At 36.4% G+C, this 18,471-nt stretch overlaps 2 protein-coding genes and 1 pseudogene across 2 annotated transcripts; 2 read left to right on the plus strand and 1 right to left on the minus strand.

The window, feature by feature from the left end:
• Nucleotides 1-2,382: 2,382 nt before the first annotated feature.
• On the plus strand, nt 2,383-4,138 carry LOC120158492 (aspartyl protease family protein 2-like). Its single transcript, XM_039169313.1, has one exon. It carries the CDS (start codon nt 2,409-2,411, stop codon nt 3,873-3,875), a length of 1,467 nt encoding a protein of 488 aa, XP_039025244.1. The 5' UTR covers nt 2,383-2,408; the 3' UTR covers nt 3,876-4,138.
• Nucleotides 4,139-5,050: 912 nt separating this feature from the next.
• On the plus strand, nt 5,051-9,528 carry LOC120158502 (annotated as a pseudogene).
• A 2,419-nt stretch (nt 9,529-11,947) lies between these two features.
• LOC120158496 (mitochondrial adenine nucleotide transporter ADNT1) lies at nt 11,948-16,439 on the minus strand. Its single transcript, XM_039169317.1, has 8 exons — nt 16,154-16,439; nt 15,967-16,015; nt 15,701-15,864; nt 15,355-15,392; nt 15,006-15,118; nt 14,682-14,795; nt 14,082-14,426; nt 11,948-12,384 (listed from the first exon to the last, which is right to left on the minus strand). The coding sequence occupies exons 1-8, from the start codon at nt 16,309-16,311 to the stop codon at nt 12,301-12,303; spliced, it is 1,065 nt and encodes a 354-aa protein (XP_039025248.1). The 5' UTR covers nt 16,312-16,439; the 3' UTR covers nt 11,948-12,300.
• Nucleotides 16,440-18,471: the final 2,032 nt, after the last annotated feature.

Here is an 18,471-nt window from a genome sequence, read left to right on the forward strand (position 1 = left end):
CTATACAAAATTTAATTGTTGTGACCCAAATATAAAAACTCACAAAATAGCCACTAAATCATTAGATAATGGTGGTATATCACAAGTTTATATGTATTATTTACGCTACAAATAACTCAAAAAATTTCATTGTTGTCACCCACTTATAGAAACTCGCAAAATAGCCACTAAAACATATAATCTACTCTGTACTGCATGTATTATTTACGCTGCAAGATAACTCTGTAGGCAAAACTTTGGATGGCCATGAAACACCATTGGTTAACAATGAGAAAGAATCCAGCTATCAATCAACGTATAAATCACAAATTCAAGAGCACCTAATCGAGAAAATTGGTACCACACAGCTACTCCTTCCTGTAAACGAGTAAACAACAACAGCACCTTCGATGCGATGCTCTCGGATTCTATCACGTGTACTCCTCGAATGCTTTTCTAGTGCTGGTTTTAGATTTCAAGCTTAAATTTATTTGTTTATCAGTTGTGTTGAATTGATGGGATTAATTAATTAGTTAATGTAGTACCGAATCTAATAGAGCTCATGAAAATAGAAATGACAAACATTTGCATTTCTTCAATTAACGCAAAGAGTAGTATGTCTGCGGGAAGTCGGACCAAAGAAGAACAATATTAATCTTATTGAGATTTTATTGTGTCTTATATGTTGAGCTTGCAATCTATTCTTACCACTAAGATTAAGCCACACCACACAAGTTAAAATAGTCAATTGAGTTCAAACTCATTAAATAGCCGATTGCAAAACAAATTAATATACATAAAACAAACAGATATTTAGACCTCACTATGATGCTTTGTCAAAATTCAGAGAAGAAAAGAGGGTTCCTCATGTAGTCATTAGATGTAGCGAAGTTTATTATTTTATTTTATAGTAAAGTTCAGTACCAAAAATGATGACATGAACCTACCTACGTCCCTTTTCCAACGCATATGCTGCAAAAACGTGGTGGCCCCTGATTTAACTCATGATCGTCACCTTCACTCTCTATTCGGATTTATTTAATATTATCACATAGTAACAAATTTATTTGAAGGGTGGGCTTTACTGTTGCAATTATTTGAAGCACTGGTTAACAGGAGTCGAATGAGATCTCCAATGTTTAACGGTCCACCTCAGCTTTTCATAATTAGGGTTAACATTTGTTAACTTCAAATGATTATTTTGTTATAAATAGATAACATTAATGATTAATTTGTAATTTTTAAAAGTTTAATGGAAAAAATGAAAACTTACCCAAAGCTTAGTGTACATTAGTGTAGTTTACCCTTTATTTGATTGAAAACCAGTAATTTAAACTGATCTAAACTAAATTTAAATAAATCAATAATTCGGCATTAACATAAGAATAAGATCAGCTTCGACAAAATATTCGAACCTCCAATATTCTTTTCATAGTAAACCTGAATCATGTTCAGTTGAGAGTTTTAATGATTATGTATTAATTTGTGGGGGTTTTCAATATTTTTTTTTAAATTATGTTCTAAACCGTATTTGGCAAAGGATTGATGTGACATGTAACCAAATCTGGAAATCGTGTCATCTTGCTACAAGAACCTTGTAGCGTTGCAACGGACTAGATGCATTTAACAAAATACAAGCACATGCATGAGGATTGGGATGTGAGTATGGACATTTAATGGGAAAAGAAACATGTGATGGGATTCATCAATGGTGACTAATTAAGGGTTTTATTTATTTATATACATTATACATTGACGATTGCAAGATCCCAGGAAATGCTAATCCTATAGGCTGCAGTGCAAACCAATTGTTTTTCTTTTGTTGAAACAGACCAACAAGTATTCTTGCAATGAGTCAGTTTTTTCTTTTCTTAAAGAAAATTAAGGCATATTTAGTACGTAAAAATTCACATATTGTCTACTAATTATGACATTAAAAGATTCGAATTTGAATTTACAAACTCAAATTCGAATTTCAACTACTTGTGCCACCCACAATTATTCTTGCAATGGGTCAGATGTTAATGCATATGTTTTACCGAAATGTTTATATGTAATTACTTAATTTAGTGTTTGGGTTTGAAATGGTTTTTTGATATTGAAATGATATAGTTTTTAGAATTTCGAAATGAATTGTGGAATGATTTGGATTCAGATCTAGTAATGGAAAGATAATTTGGATGGACTAAATTCATACCCTCAATAATTCGATTAATGGAACCTTGTATTGGAGTGGGATTCATAATTCAGTTCATGGGTCCTTCGAACACAGGTTCAAATTTCTAACCCCGACAAGGGTGAAACAGTCCTTTCGGCTTTTTGCCACTAATTGGCTATTCGCAATTATTGTTTCACGCGTTCCATCAGTATTTAAATTCTCTCCGCCAATTCTAAACTCGAATCCCTCGCTCTCGGTTTCACGCTAATCAATGGCAGAAAAATGGAAAACCACTCTACTCTTTGCCTCTTCCATTTTTCTCCTTCTCCTCTCTCTCTCCGCTGCTGTTTCCGCCCCTTTACAGCTACAAACCCTATTTCCCCGCCCTCTTCCTTCTCCGCCCACATTATCATGGATAGACTCCGAACCCGAATCAGATTCACTAGCCGAAATCGCGGAACTCAGCACTGTTAGTTCCAACACCACACTGGAAATGCACTTAGAATTGCATCACTTAGATGCCTTTTCTTCTGAAGAGACACCGGAGCGGCTTTTCGACCTTCGGCTGCAGCGCGACGCGCTTCGTGCCGAAATGATCTACTCACTCGTTTCGAAGGCGGTTGCGCGTAAACATCCACGCGCGCCTGGTGTTCGTTCTGGGTTCAGTAGTTCTATTATCTCCGGACTTGCTCAGGGTAGTGGAGAGTACTTCACGCGCCTAGGGGTCGGTACTCCTCCGAGGTATCTTTTTATGGTGCTCGATACTGGAAGCGACGTCGTGTGGGTTCAGTGTTCGCCTTGCAAGAATTGCTACTCTCAGACCGACCCGATTTTCGACCCGTCTAAATCACGCTCGTTCTCTGGTATTCCATGTGGATCCCGGCTTTGCCGTAGTTTAGATTCGTCTGGATGTAATAAGCGCCGGATGTGTCTTTACCAAGTATCCTACGGCGACGGTTCGGTTACCTTCGGTGACTTCTCCACTGAAACGCTGACGTTTAGAAGGAACAGAGTTGGACGTGTGGCGCTCGGTTGTGGTCACGACAATGAGGGTTTGTTCGTCGGTGCAGCAGGTTTGTTAGGCCTTGGTCGGGGGAGATTATCATTCCCCACCCAAGCCGGACGCCGCTTCAATCGGAAGTTCTCTTACTGTTTGGTCGACCGGTCCGCTTCCTCTAAACCCTCCTCCATGATTTTTGGTGACGCCGCCATTCCCCGAACCGCGGTGTTCACACCTCTGCTAACAAATCCAAAGCTCGACACGTTCTACTACGTTGAACTGCTTGGGATCAGTGTGGGAGGGGCGCTTGTCCGCCGGGTCACGCCTTCTCTGTTCAAAATGGATCGAGCTGGCAACGGAGGCGTCATCGTCGACTCAGGCACGTCAGTCACCCGCTTGACCCGACCCGCTTACATAGCACTGAGGGATGCTTTCCGTATAGGAGCTTCGAATTTGAAGCGGGCGCCCGATTTCTCATTGTTCGACACATGCTTCGACTTGTCGGGGAAGACTTCCGTGAAGGTACCGACTGTAGTACTGCATTTTAGAGGAGCCGATGTGTCATTGCCGGCAACGAATTATTTGATTCCGGTGAGTAGCAGCGGAACGTTTTGCTTTGCATTCGCGGGTACCATGAGTGGTTTGTCCATAATTGGAAACATACAGCAACAGGGTTTCCGGGTGGCTTTCGACTTAGCGGGTTCCCGGATTGGGTTTGCGCCCCGCGGGTGCGTTTAGACACCACTACGCTTCTTTTATATCTTTCAACAACGGGTAAGGGGTAAACCTTTCCCTGCCTCTATTTTAGTTAAGAACGGAGGCAAAGAAGAAGAAATCTTGCATGGATTTGAATGTAAGACGAGAAGAGAGGTAGATGGTAAAAGGTGGGTAGATTGTTTAGATCAATCAATGTAGTTTTCTCACGTGTTGTCAGCTGTATTTTTCAAGTATGAATCTACTCAAGTTTAATTAATTATAAGTCGAAATTAAGTTCCATTTCCAGAAATTTGGTTCATTTACTCTGCCTGGGATCTCTTTCAGTGAACCGCTAGTAAGCAGTTAGGCGAAGTAGCCCTCTTTCTAGCTTGGGCTATTCATGTTAATTCACAGATGGATGTAAAGATGAGGTGCACAAAAGGGAAACTGGAGTTTGAATTTCTCTATGATTTTTGCACCCTCCACGTTGATGTTTTTCTTTGCCCATAATCCAATAAAGGGACACTTGGGGTGCATGCCGCCTGGGCCAAAATGGCTCTGCAGATTAATAAGTAATCGACAAATTTCACCAAGTTTGCTGGTTTAGCGCATGCCAGCAAATGAACAAAAGTGGGTGCCCCACTCAAGCATGGCGGAGTGGGACATGTAGCAATCATGTATCAACAGAGTAGCGTGCTTTTGGGGTGAAAAGAAAGAGCAATGCAATCATATCCTTTTTTTCACATGGGGTAAAAGAATAAAAAAGTACCCACAGTGGGAACCTTGTGGTATGGAAAGATTATTCCTTTAAAATATTTTTTTGTTTTTATCTGTCTTGAGAAATTGCTTCAATTATTTTTCCCCCTCTGTTCAACAGTTATTGCTCTTCAATTATAAAGCTACCAAGATTTACCGTGGAAACTGCTGCTTCGATGGAATATGGTAATTGCGCATGTTGGGGTTTCTCTTTCTTCTTTTGACAAATAATATCCCAATTAATTATAATAAACTAATTAATTTTTAAATATTAATATTAAAATTAAAATTATTTAACAGATTTTAATTTGTGTATATAATTAACTCGTTCACTGCACTGAAATTGTAAATTAAACACAAATTTATTAACAATTGGGTGTAAGAATGTGAAGTTGGTTATTCTAAAACCCAGCCCATATATTGGTCCAATTCTTAAAGAGAAAATAGCAATTTAGATTCACTTGCATTTCTTATCTGTATTTCATTCTTTTCGTTTTTGCATCAAAGTGAACCCAAAGTTCCTGTCTTTCCAACAAGGAATTACACCCATTGGGAAATAACGGGTCAATTTTGATAATTTTTCCATCTCTTTTTCCATGGAGTTTAATAGCATCGATTGTGTGACATCTTCGGATGTCATCGATGATGATAATGAGATTTATCATCATCTTAATCAGTTGTGCCCTTAGTGAAGGTTCATAGGAACAATGGGAGCAGCAACAGTATTGTGTCATCAGCGGTTCGGTGGAGCAACACCAGTGTCCATGAATTTCTTGAATACCCTGTTTGTACCAATTCTATGTATCCTCCTATTCATCAGGTCAGTACTTAATTCTAAATTTCTTTGATAATTTTCCAATCCTTTGGAGTGCTTGAATGGTTTAAATTTTGTTTCTTTTTTCTTGGTTTTTAAGATTAATTTATTGGCCTTTGAGTGATTGTTCGATTTTTTTAATCTCCTCTGTTAAATCTTTGCTCTTTTAGTGTTAGAATTAGGACTATTGATTCGACAAATTTTATGGGTCGGAAGAGGTATGAGTTTAAATTCGTATCTTTTGGGATTTTTATTTTTGGAAATTCTGTAGGTAGGAGTTATGAACTAGAGTGCTTTGAGAGGTTTTAGACGAGAGAAGAGAAGAGGGACATAAGTTAATAGGGGAAGTACAGGTTTGAGGGTGATAGCATGGTCATGACTTCGACTCGGTGGTAAGCCTTTCGGCTCCTCAAAAACACCTTTGTACTCTTGTAACAGTGGTTGTAAAGGAGTGGGAACCTCTGATGTAGTAACTTCCATGTCTAGCATAAAAATGTGTCCTAAATCTGGATCAACAGCAGTCATTTTGTGTAGTGTGGCTCCAGAAATCTGCTGCAATACGTCAGAATTGCCTTGGCCTTCAATAACAATTTGTTGAGCATTTTTTGTTTCAAAAGTCAATAGTTATACGGCTGAACTCCATTGAAATAAAGCTAAAGAGTTTCATCCAGTCGACCCTAAAACCATATCACTGCCCCCTAGATGTAGGACTCAGAAATCATGTGAAAGAATACCTCTGCATCGATCATGTTACTTGATTGCTCCTTGTTGAGCTGAAAAGTTTCTCACCATTAGCAACAGTAATTGCAAGGGGATAGGTAGTGACTACTTCAACACCGTCAGTAGCCCATCTTGGAGTCAAGAAATTGTGGGTGCTACCAGTATCAATCAGGATACTTAGTGGTTTCCCCTTTATGAAACCTTTGATTCTCAAGATATTGTGGCCAATGCAACCTTTCTAGGCATGAATAGAAATTTTGAGGGTTCCTTTTGAACAACTTGATCCTTAACATTCTCAATCGAAGTATCTGCTGGCACCATGTTATCACCCCTCCTCCATCATGTTCAGCTGCTGGGTTTACATTGATGTCCAAGGGTTAACTTATCCCCGCATTTAAAACAGAGGCTATTCTGTCTCCTGTACTCCATAAGATTTTATGTAGTTTGTGGAATGGGGTTGGTTTTCTGGATGGGTGGGTTCGGGAAAGATCTAGGAAAATCTATTCGGGTTGGGTAGGGAGGGTTTCTAAAGTTTGATCTTAGTCTTTTGGTCTTATATTCCACCAAGAGTTCATATAGCTTAGCCTGTTTAGCAGTTTCAGCCAAGCTTTTAGGTTCTAATGCCATTACCCTGTGTTTCAGTTCATCTTTCAAACCACTAACAAACAGGGACACAAAGAATTCCTCCCCTAAGGTAGGATTTTATAGTAACATATAAGGCTTGTATTCCTCGAATCTGTCCTGATATTCATCCAATGACCCCTTTTGTAACAGTTTACTAAGCTCCTCTATAATATCTGGAAATGACATGTCATTAAAGCGATGACAAAGGTCGGCTTCGAATTCGTGTCAGTGCACCCTATGCTTCTGCATGATGTAACCATCCAAGTTTCTACTCGACCTAGTAAATACATCGCAACTACTTCCACCCTTTGCTCATCAGGAACCCTACAAAGATAAAAATATTTATGGCATTTTTGAATCCATCCCCTCGGATTAATTCCTTCAAACTTTGGTAATTCGATGTTGGGTCTATAAATCATGGATCCTAAATTGTTTGAAGCCATCCCTGTCCTTTTCTTTCATCCACATTACCCCCTAAGTTAGTTTTTATCTCACTGTTTTCACCCATTCGATTCTGGGGACTTGTTTGAAACTCACCCGGTTTAGATTTTAGGACACCAGGTTCATTGGGACTTCTCATTTACCACAATCACTAACAACGGTTTCTTCCCATCAGCTTTAGGAGGGTTGGAAGTGTTTACCTGCTCAGTTCCAGGACTTATTGGTTCCTACTCATCCGTCCTCCCCGTTAAGATCCTTAAAATCTGCTCCACATAGCCTTGATTCGTCGCCATCCTTGTCTCCAGGCTACTGATGCGACTATCCTGTGTCTCCTACCATTTAGGAGGGTTAGCTTCATCCTTTGCTTGCTTCTCCAAATTTGATAAATCTTTAATCTGCTTTTGGATTGGAGAAAGGTTAGTGGAATCTGCCATGCTTTGGTTCTTTTTCGGCATAACAGACTGCAATTTGGTGGGACTTTTAAGCTCTGATTACCAATTTGTTATGAAGTAGAGTGATTTGAGAGGTTTTAGACGAGAGAAAAGAGAGAAAGGGAGGTTAGAGAAAAAGGAATTCTCATTCAACAAAATCATAAAATTCTCCTAGCAGTACAGTGTTTTATTTAGTTACAAGGTACTGATTTTAGTAGCTATGCCAGTTGGTTGTCCTTGCCATAACAGCTTTATCAGTTTTGTGCAGGTGTCCTCTCTTTCCATTGGGTTGCTTGCTTCAGGCCTGCTCCTCTTCTCCCAAACAGGTATCGGGCTTCTCTTTTACTTCTATCATTTTAATTATCACCTGTTTCTCACTTGCTGTCCCTTTTGTCATCCTTTTCCCCGATTTCTCATTCGAAATCCCTATCCCTTCCTTAGAAATCCCCAATTTCATATCTTTGTTTCGCACTTCTTCTTCTCCAACTATGACAGTAGGTTTTTCTGGTTTTAATGTAGAATTACAGTGCAAGAATCCTTTCATATAATGATGAAATTTATAATCGCATCTCCCTGAGTAGGGTAGGAAAGGAGCAAATAGGAGTAGTCATGCTGTAAAAATTGGAAAAAAACAATGCATTTACTTTTTTCCATGACAGTTTACTAGGATATCTTGGACAATAAAATCAGGTCTTCAATTTGCATAATTTCACAGAAAAAGCTTTTGAATATTTGGCATAATCTACAAAAATAAGAAATTTCAGTAAGATTGTGTTTATAACAGAAGTAATTGAAGATTGTCTTGTGGTATATTGTTTGTGTTCATCCTTCTTAGAATGTTGGTACAACTAGACTGGATTTCTCTTTCTCTTATAATGAATTCTCAGCTTACTACTGGTGATTTAACGATTTGTTGTTCCACAGTGCCACAATGGACATACTCTCTGTTCAACCTGTAAAACAAGGGCACACAGTCGGTGCACCAATTGTAGACAGGAGCTTGATGATATTAGGTGTCTAGCACTAGAGAAAGTAGCTGAATTGCTCGAACTTCCTTGTAAATACACATAGCTTGGATGCCCGGAGATCTCCCCTTACTATGGTAAACTCGAACATGAGGCCTTATGTAACTTCAGACCACACAATTGCCTATATACTGGATCAGAATGTGCCGTTTTTGGTGATATTTCATTCCTTGTTCCTCATCTAAAGGATGACCACAAGGTGGACATGCATTCTGGATGCACGTTTAACCATCATTATGTGAAGTCTAATACTTGGGAAGTAGAAAATGCCTCACGGATGTTAACGGTAAGAGCACTCTTCTTAACCACCTTCGTCCTGAATCCTGATTATGAACTGAGCCATAATTAATTGTCATCTATGTTAGGTATTCCACTGTTATGGTCAGCACTTCTGCCTCCATTTTGGAGCCTTCCAGCTCGGGATGGCCCCGGTTTATATGGTGTTCCTTCATTTCATGGGCGACAAGGTTGAAGCCCGAAATTACAGTTACAACATAGAAGTTGGGGGCAATGGCAGGAAACTCATTTGGGAAGGCACTGCAAGAAGCATAAGAGATGAGCACCGAAAGGATAGGAATAGCTATGACGACCTTATTATACAGCGTAACATGGCTTTTTCATATCTGCAGGAGATAGAAAAGAGTTGAAGCTGCGAGTAGCCTGACGGGTATGGAATGAACAAGAGAACCCTGAAGGCGGTGCTTGCATACCCAACCTCTGCAGTTAAAAAAAAGAGAGGCTCAGTTGGATCATTGATGCATACCCCATGATACCATTTGATGCATGTTGCTGTAATATTCACATTAGCTGTGCTGTGAATGTTAATGATTCTTGAATTCTGTATGAATATGCTTGAGCCTTTTCTCAATGGTAAAGGAAAAACAGTTCACTACGCTGTAAAATATTGAAAAATGCAATCTAAACGAGTTTCACTATCGATTCCTTCCCACATGAATGAATACGTCGATTTCTTTATCTTGTTATTAACACGGCATCGTTTATAGCTCTCGAGGGATTTTAGCATCTTCGAGAGCACGGTTCCCACCTTCATAGCAAAAGTAGTGCTCTTCAAGGCTTCTTAACAAACACCCACTCCCAAAAAAAAGGGATAAACTACAAATTTAATACCTAAACTATCAATTTTAGTATGTTTTAATATCTAAACTTAAAAAAATCAAAGTCATACATAATAATTAATTTTTGTTTCATTTTAGTATCCCACTGTTAAAAACTTAACATGTTTAATACCTAACTATTAATTTTGATCTGTTATAGTATCTAAACTTTCAAATTTTTTTCAAAACATAACATTAAAGTTTAAATAGAAGTATACTAAAATGAAACAAAAAATAAACTTTAGTTATGATTTTGAAAAAATTGAAAGTTTATGTACTAAAACGAGCCAAAACTAATAGTTTAGATCTTAAACGCGTAATTTACCCAAAAAAAATTAAAAATTATATACAATTTTAACAAACAAATTATTTATCAAAATAATAATTTTTTATTGATTGATTGTATTACGAAAAGGCACGTGATCAACAACACAATTATTTTTTTATCGACACCTTAAAAAAACTATCCATATAGTGCACTAACGACTGCAACAAGATGATTTAGTGTTCATTGTCAAATGATTAAGAGCATATTTAGAACAAATACTACTTGTAATCATCTTAACTTAATGAAGAAAAAAAAGATATACATATAGTGCAAATCTAGTGGACAATAATTGATTCTTAAATTCTATACGAAATTATTTACCCAAAAAAAACCTTAAAATCATATACAAGTGGTTCAAATTACAAATCGAATGGACAATGATTATTCAAGCATTCTTATAAAATCTAATCCTACCTATATAGTATCGAAACCTCAAGCAATCTTTCTAATTTTTTTGTATAATTGATCATGTGAAAATACTAACTAAACATAAAATTCATACCAAATATGCAACTTGACATCTAAGACAAGTTTCTGACATCTTTTTACAATCAAACACGAGCATTTCCATGTCATCACAATTTACACAACAAGAACCAAGTCTCTCATTATATAATTATGGCATGCTTACAACTTTAAACATACCAAACATTCTCAAAGTCATGAATTTAGCATCACATATATCAAGTGCATAAGCATTTTCAACCTTCACAACATAACATGTTGTAAACTTGTCATGTTTTCCTATACTCATATCACATTAACAAGACCAACAATATTTTCATATCAATTAACATTCCAGGGTATGGCATGCTAACTATTGGAACAATAGCACATGTCATAATCTCATGAATCATTCTAAATTTCATAGGTATCACAAGCACACATACATATATAAGCATGCCAGAGGTTCATCACTTAATTAAACAAACTATATGTACATTTCACTAGATAAAGTACTATCAAAAGAAGCTCATTTTCTGTTCTTTTTATATTAAAATTTTCACATCAATTAACATTCTAGGGTATGGCATGATAACTACAAGGACAACAGCACACATCATAATCTCATGAAACATTCTAAATTCCGTAGGCATCACAACTTAAGTTATCACAAGCACACATACATATATATACAAGCCAGAGGTTCATCACTTAATTAAACATACTATATGTATATTTCACTAGACAAAGTACTTTCAAAAGAAGCTCATTATTTTGGTTTAAACAATTCACTTTTAAAATAAAGTGATTGATGTTGATTTGATGTAAACATTTCAAATTTAAGTTTTTCTTACTCTAAAGTGAAGTTGATTGATGCTATTTGATGTAGATTTATAAATAACATTTTGAGAGGTTTAGAATTATTATTATCCGAGTCCAAATATTATCATCCAAGAAACAACTTAAAACCAACTAAAATGCATCTTCATGTCTAATGGTCAATCTAAATTTGTAAACAATAGGTAAATGGAATGATTATGAGTTAACCCAATTTGACTAATGTAATGTAATTTGAGACATTTGCCACCTACCATCATCAATAAAAAGATAATATTAGGTGAGAGGTTCAAATTTTAGCACCTACCATCCCTTTCGTTATCATTGCAAGATAACCAACATTGCCAGCATAATAAACAAATTGAATGCAACTAAGAAACTGAAATAATTAGGGAAAGGAATGAGTCAATGACAGCATTTCTAAAAATGAGAGACTAGAAGAGCACACACATCATTCCAAACATCAAATGCAAACAATGTTGAATTGGATTTGACAGATGAGCAACCAGATTCATGTTGATCTATAACATAGTAGGGATATCAACTAATATTTAAAGTTGAATTTTATTTCATACTAATGCTCAATCAAACAAACTTACTGAGATAAACTGTTCTACACACCACAGAGAAAACACAATCAATATCGCAGAGAAGGCTTCGAAATTGCTTCTCAACTTTTATGCAGAGGCACACAACTTGTGTTTCTAAAATTATTCCTTCATCCTCATTGACACAGCACGTGAATGAGGAGTTTAAAGCGGCAGTGTTCGCTAGAGAAACATGGGAAGAAATTATGAAAAGGTTTGTGCAAGCTTCTAAACTTGTTTGCAAGACAAAAAGGTTAAGAAGATCACCCCCTACTTTACCTCTCTCTATCCCCTTGGCCTACAAAATACCACACCTCATAAATATTAAGTTGAATCGGCTCTGTTTCAGTCTGATATTCTAATCTCGACCCCTAAAATGTCCTTCACCATCTCGTATGTCACAAATGCAATAGCTATTGAAGGTACAACCTGTAAAAAGAATAAAAATATTAGAAAATGACCATTTTAAGATGATATATTTGTATACTCAATTCCACTAAAGAAAAAAATAGCAAGTAATCAAGTAGGTCCATTTTAATACTATATAACTACTTGTAGTAAAGTAGTGCTGGAGTACAGAGAAAGATAGAGATGTAATTGGATTATAAGATTTAAAAGCCATTAGGGGAAGAAAGAAGTTGTTCACATCTTGGTTTTAAAAAGCGTAAAGCGCCCTAAAGCGCCTAGGGTCCTAGACGCCGAAGCGCTAAGCGAAAGCGCTCGCTTTATGCACAAGAAGCGCCAGAAAGGCCGAAATTCACAAAAAAATACAAAATATTTATAAATTATCTTATAAATACTTAAATATCAAAGTGTCAATACATATATTCAAAACTTATAAGTACTTAAACACCAAAATATAATTCTCAATTTACTTATAACTTACAAGTTATAAACACTTAAATACTTATATACGATTAACCATACGACTATACGAGCATACTAATCTCAAAAGATGGTCTACACTAAAAGTAGTCTAAAGTGAGATGAACAAAAGTATTTTTCTAAACCCTCAATTCCTTATAACTAAAAATCCTCTAAATTGTCATCGTCATCAACTCGGACAACATCATCTCCTTCATCACTAGACACTCCAATATCTTCTTCCATCTCATCTTCATCAACTAAGCATCTACGAGATGGTCTACTAGAGATAGGATTATGAGAAGAAGATTTTCCTTTATCATTTCTCGATGGTCCGGCTCCATCATTCACTACTTTTGATGCTCTAGTTAGATAACTAGGCTCATATGCACCGGAAGCGTTAGCAACATCACTCTATGTCAAATCCTCACCAACAAACACCGCCTCATCATCATCTTCATCTTCTTCCATTCTTCCCATCAACCACTCATTGCTCTCATCAATATCTTGCAAAAGAATGGGATCGGTCTCCTTACTTTTAGCTCGGCGCTCCAAGGCATGATTGAATTTCACAAACACCATGTCATTCAATCTAGATTGTGCCAATCTATTTCGTTTCTTAGTGTGAAGCTACAAGAAAAAAAAACCAAAACTGATAATTTAATAGCCCGCTAAACCCTAAATAAGCCCAAAAACCGTATCTGCTAAAGCCCAGAATCGTATCTTCTAAACTCGAGATTAAGCGCCGATTAGCGCTTTGCTAAAAGCACTGCAAAAGCGCCGATTACTACCGCTTAATGAATTCGTAGTGCTTTTGCTATGCTGAAGCGCCAGGGGCCTCGCTCGCGTCGCTTAGCGCTTTAATCGCGCTTAAGCGGCGCTTTTTTAAACTAAGGTTCACATTGGTTACACAAAAAGCTTAATGGGGCAAACTTTTGTGGGAATACGCTACTTTTAACTAGATGTCAGTCTAGCCCATATCAATGCAACCCATCAAGATCAAAAGTAAAATAATATGCAGAAGTCTATAAGCTCTTAAATTTGATTTATGACTGACAATGCGAAATAGGAGATCATTATTTTTCTGAAAGAATCAGAAAAACAAAAGATCAAGGATGAAATACTTCTCCATGCAACCGCTTTTTAAACCCATCTCCTTAGCAAAAGTTTAAACTAGAGTTTCTTTCAGAGAACCAACCAAATGGGAAAAGTGGTTTCTGCATGTATCAATACTTGAAATAAATGAATTGAAAGATACAAACCTTCACAGAATTAGGCACCAGACCCTTGTACAATGCTCCAAAGCCTTCATGCCTAACAGTTTTCCTGAAAGCATCAATCATGCCAGTATATTCAAGAGTGGCCCTGTTCCTCCCATCACCAGTGACAACTGAGGCCGCATCTTTCCATCCTACCATTTGCATTCTTCTGCGAATCACATCCAGAGGATAAGCAACAGTTTGGCCTACAGTTCCAGCAGCAGCCCCACAAGCAAGCCTGGTTGTCACACTCAACTCAGAGTCATTGACTAACCCAAGTGGTCTGCTTTTGATTAACCAATCTTTTAGAGATTCATACACAGCAAAGTTGAGGCCCACATATGGAATCTGCAAATATAAAATGAGTTCAAATCAACATACAAAAAATAAAGCATTCTCTTTGCCGGGGGTATTATGAAGGGAGATAAGCTTTTTTCTAATGGAAGTGGATCTCATAATTATGTGATCCTAGAAAGAAATCGCCTCTCCCCATGTCTCTCTTCTAAGCCATTATCTTTGGCCAAGAGGCATGCATTCATTACATCCACAGTATTCAAAACTATTTGACGATGAAACACCAAATAGATGAACTAAATCACTCACAACTCCAATGACAGAAGGGAGCCAACCCTTGTACAATGCTCGTGGGCCTTCTTCCCGCAACACAGTGGACAGAGCATGGAACATCCCTCTATACTGATAAGGCGAGCTTTCTGTCTGCGATATACACAACTAGATGATTAAATGTGCAGCCAACCAACAACAAATAATTTGATACATCAAAGAAAGAATATGTTGCTGTTCAAAAAGAAATCAATACTCTGTAAAGAATTAAGTAGAATTCAAAATGTTTGGCCACTTTATATTTCACTAAAAAGTGTAAAACATCATGCATCTGTGAAACAAATGATATTTTAGAGACAATACCTGTACAGTGAGCCTGCCCCGTACCATGTCCATAGGATAAGTTGCAGACATAGCAATTATTCCAGCACATGCTCCAGCTCCAAGGCGTAAAAGAGGAGTGAGTTGAGCATCCTCTGCAAAATTAATTACAGTAACAGAAAAGCATTATATGAGCTTCCAAGATATTAAGTGCATCTTAACATAAATATCATGATATGCATTATAACATCCTTGTAGAGCCAGAGCATTCCCATGAATGCAGACATCAACCAAATGAGCCGAAAACATAACTGAGTTCTATGTGTATCATATAAAGAAAACATGATATGACTATTAGGCGGCAAATAGATTATGACAACATTGACCATACCATTGCCAGTTTGCTGTTGATACATATATAGGATTCCCCTGTCACAAACAATAACAAAGAACAATCAGACAGCAAGGGAAATAGAAACTTTTCCTTCAAAACTTGAACAAGCGTGATAGGAGCAGAGCAAAGAAAAGAGAACTTTGCACTCTCAAGGAACTATAATGTTGATGTATTCCAATTGCATAACCAAAGACAATGATACAGTATTATTAGATATGCTTTTTGTCCAAATTCACTAATACACCGATCATCCATATTGCGGGGGAAAAAGTAAAGTTTAGATTTAAAAACAATAAACAATATCAGTAAAATAAATTGCTTGAACAGTGTTCAGAGATCCTACTTTGAAGCTTGCTCGTAGCTGAAAAACTTGACAGCCGAGTTTGGAACAATGCGTGCACAATTAGTACCGTTGCCTTTGAATAATCCGCGTAAACCTTCTGTTCCCCAAATGTACTTCAAGCCTTGAATTGTACCATTGTATTTTATACTATGTGGATTTTGAACCTGCATTCAAAAAAAGAAGGAGAAAAAGCTAATTAAGAAAATAAAAAAAATTTAATTTCATTGATCTAAATAAAATGAAAAAGAACCTAAAACGAAACGAACCTGAAGTAAGATTTTTAAACGTTCCAAAGGAGCAACAGCAGTTCGTGACCTGCATGTAAAAAGACAAATTAAACAAAAGATCCAGTTTCGTTTTCCTTCGAAAGTTGAAAAAAATAGTGCTGTCGGAGACATTTTCAGTCTACACAAACAAACATTCCATAGAGTGAAAGAGATAGAGAGAGCTCACACTCCACCGGCTACGCCGCCAGCAACGAGAGACTTGCAGATGCTAAGTATAGCATAGCTAGGGGCCTTAACACCCTCTCTCGCGAGCTTCGCTTCCTCCGCCAGATTCACGATCGTCGACACCGCCGTTTCGCTAGTCTTCACGTCCTCCGAAGCCATCAAAAACCAAAAACGTCCCTACGAAGTCTATGGGAATATAGATTATCCGGCGATCAATAGGATCAGACCTCCGAAGCAATTCACAGAGAAACGAAGCTCCGCATTCCTCTCTCGCCCTTGCTCTTTAGTTCTTGTGTGGTTGTGACGGCTGGATGAAGTGAGACCTCAAATTCAACTATTTGAGAGCGTGAGGGACGTTGCATAACAGCGCGTGTGTTTGGTAAAGTTTACTGTGGAAGGTCTAAGGTATACGGTGTGTCACGTTGGGGGCATCTATTCCAGCAAGATTAAAGGCCTAATCAATGTTATTCCCGGAATTAATTAAAATTCAAGCTCAATCACTCTTTGGTTGTGGTAATTTGGGAAATAGATCATTATTTTATACATTAAAATAATCAACTTTTTTTCCATATAATTTATAAATTATTTACGCTTTAAATTCTTAATGTGGAAAATATTGTGTGCAACAATATATTAGGTAAAATACATCATTGATCACCTTATTAGTATCTCTTTTCTATTTCGTCTATCATATTATTTTTTCTGCATAAATGATCATTAATATTACGTTTTTTACTTTAATTACCTATCGTTAAATATTTAATGGATAAGACGATGTAATCTAATATGATAATAAATTTAGTCTCTAAAACGTATACATTCTCTCAATTTCATCCTAATTTGAAACAACTCATCAAACTTTGAGTCAAAACACAAAATCTTCATCCTTTCTTCTTTCATTCTCATTATTCTTATTTTTTTTCTCTCTTTTTGTTCTCACTTCTCAGTTTTCATTCCATTAACATAGAATTTACTAGGTATTTCAATTATAGATGCAAATCTTCTTCTTCTTCTTTTTATAATGGTGGCAGAAAAAAGTTGATAGTGGTAGGTGTTGGGGGGTCAATAAAGGAACTTGATGGGTGTGGGATGTCAGCAAGGGGGTTGATGGGGTTAAGAAAAATGAACTCATATTTTTAGAATTGGTTTATGTTGATCAGAGCATTCTCTTCAAGATCCGAATGGTTGAAGGTTTTGATGAAGTGGGTAGAAGACCATAACTTGGAATCGATCAAAAGACTAATTTTGAGATGAGAACAATTTGAAATGTTCAAAGTTATTTTTGTAGCTTCAATGGTCATTTCGAAAAAATATAGTCTGGTAGACTAAGGGAAGGCTAAGTTGAGGTTGCTGGTAAATTTTAGGGTTAAACAGTAGATAACATTACTTTAGATATAATATTAATTTAACCCTTGATTGTTAGATAAAATTTTAATTTAATCTCTAAATTAGATCACATTTCCTCGTTTTTGGCCGTCACTCATTGTCATTTCAGGTCAGTTTCAACCACCATCTGTTGTCTTCGACGGTCGTTGTGGAATTTCTAATTCACTTATAAAATTTAACCTCTTTTACTAATGTGCATCTTCATTAAATTAACAACATTTAATGTTCCATGATTGAAACATTATAAATCAATGACTAAAAGTGAATATTTATGAAACAAAACTAATGTTCTTATAAATTCTTATATCGATACATATACCAATTTATAAGAATCAGTCATTGATTTAAATGGTTTAAATTATAATTCCATATAAATTTTAAGCGTTAAAAATTAATATTCTAGATGTATCGATATGAGATATTACTTTTTTAAAATCAATGATTAAAAGTAAATATTTATGAAACAAAAGTGATCATTTCACTGATTGACCCATTTTTTGTAATGTGGACTGCGTTTGCCAGAAACGGAAACCTAGATGATTCATTTGACGGCGTTGCTCAGTTGCCACGTCATGATTGGGACCCTATCTGAAAATATTAAATGGATTAAATTGCAAGTTTCTTTTATCATGTTGCCGATATTTTTTTGATAAATAATAAGAAGAAAATATATAAATATTATTCATGAAGCAAGAAATTATGATCAGATTATATATAAATTAAAAACGTGTAATAAAACATTATATTTTTGGTAAGGTAATAAGATTTTAAGAAAGACATCTATTTTAAAATGAAATTGTTAAATATGATAAGTTTAACATGTATCCCGTCTCTCATATCGACACATCTATGAATAAGCCTAATTCTTATAAATTCACAAATGTCCTTCACAATGCAATCAATGTCTGATGAATCCTGCGAAAAATCCGATTA

This window comes from Hibiscus syriacus, unplaced genomic scaffold, assembly GCF_006381635.1.
Source record: "Hibiscus syriacus cultivar Baekdansim isolate YM2019G1 unplaced genomic scaffold, ASM638163v2 tig00111318_pilon, whole genome shotgun sequence".
Classification (NCBI taxonomy): domain Eukaryota; kingdom Viridiplantae; phylum Streptophyta; class Magnoliopsida; order Malvales; family Malvaceae; genus Hibiscus; species Hibiscus syriacus.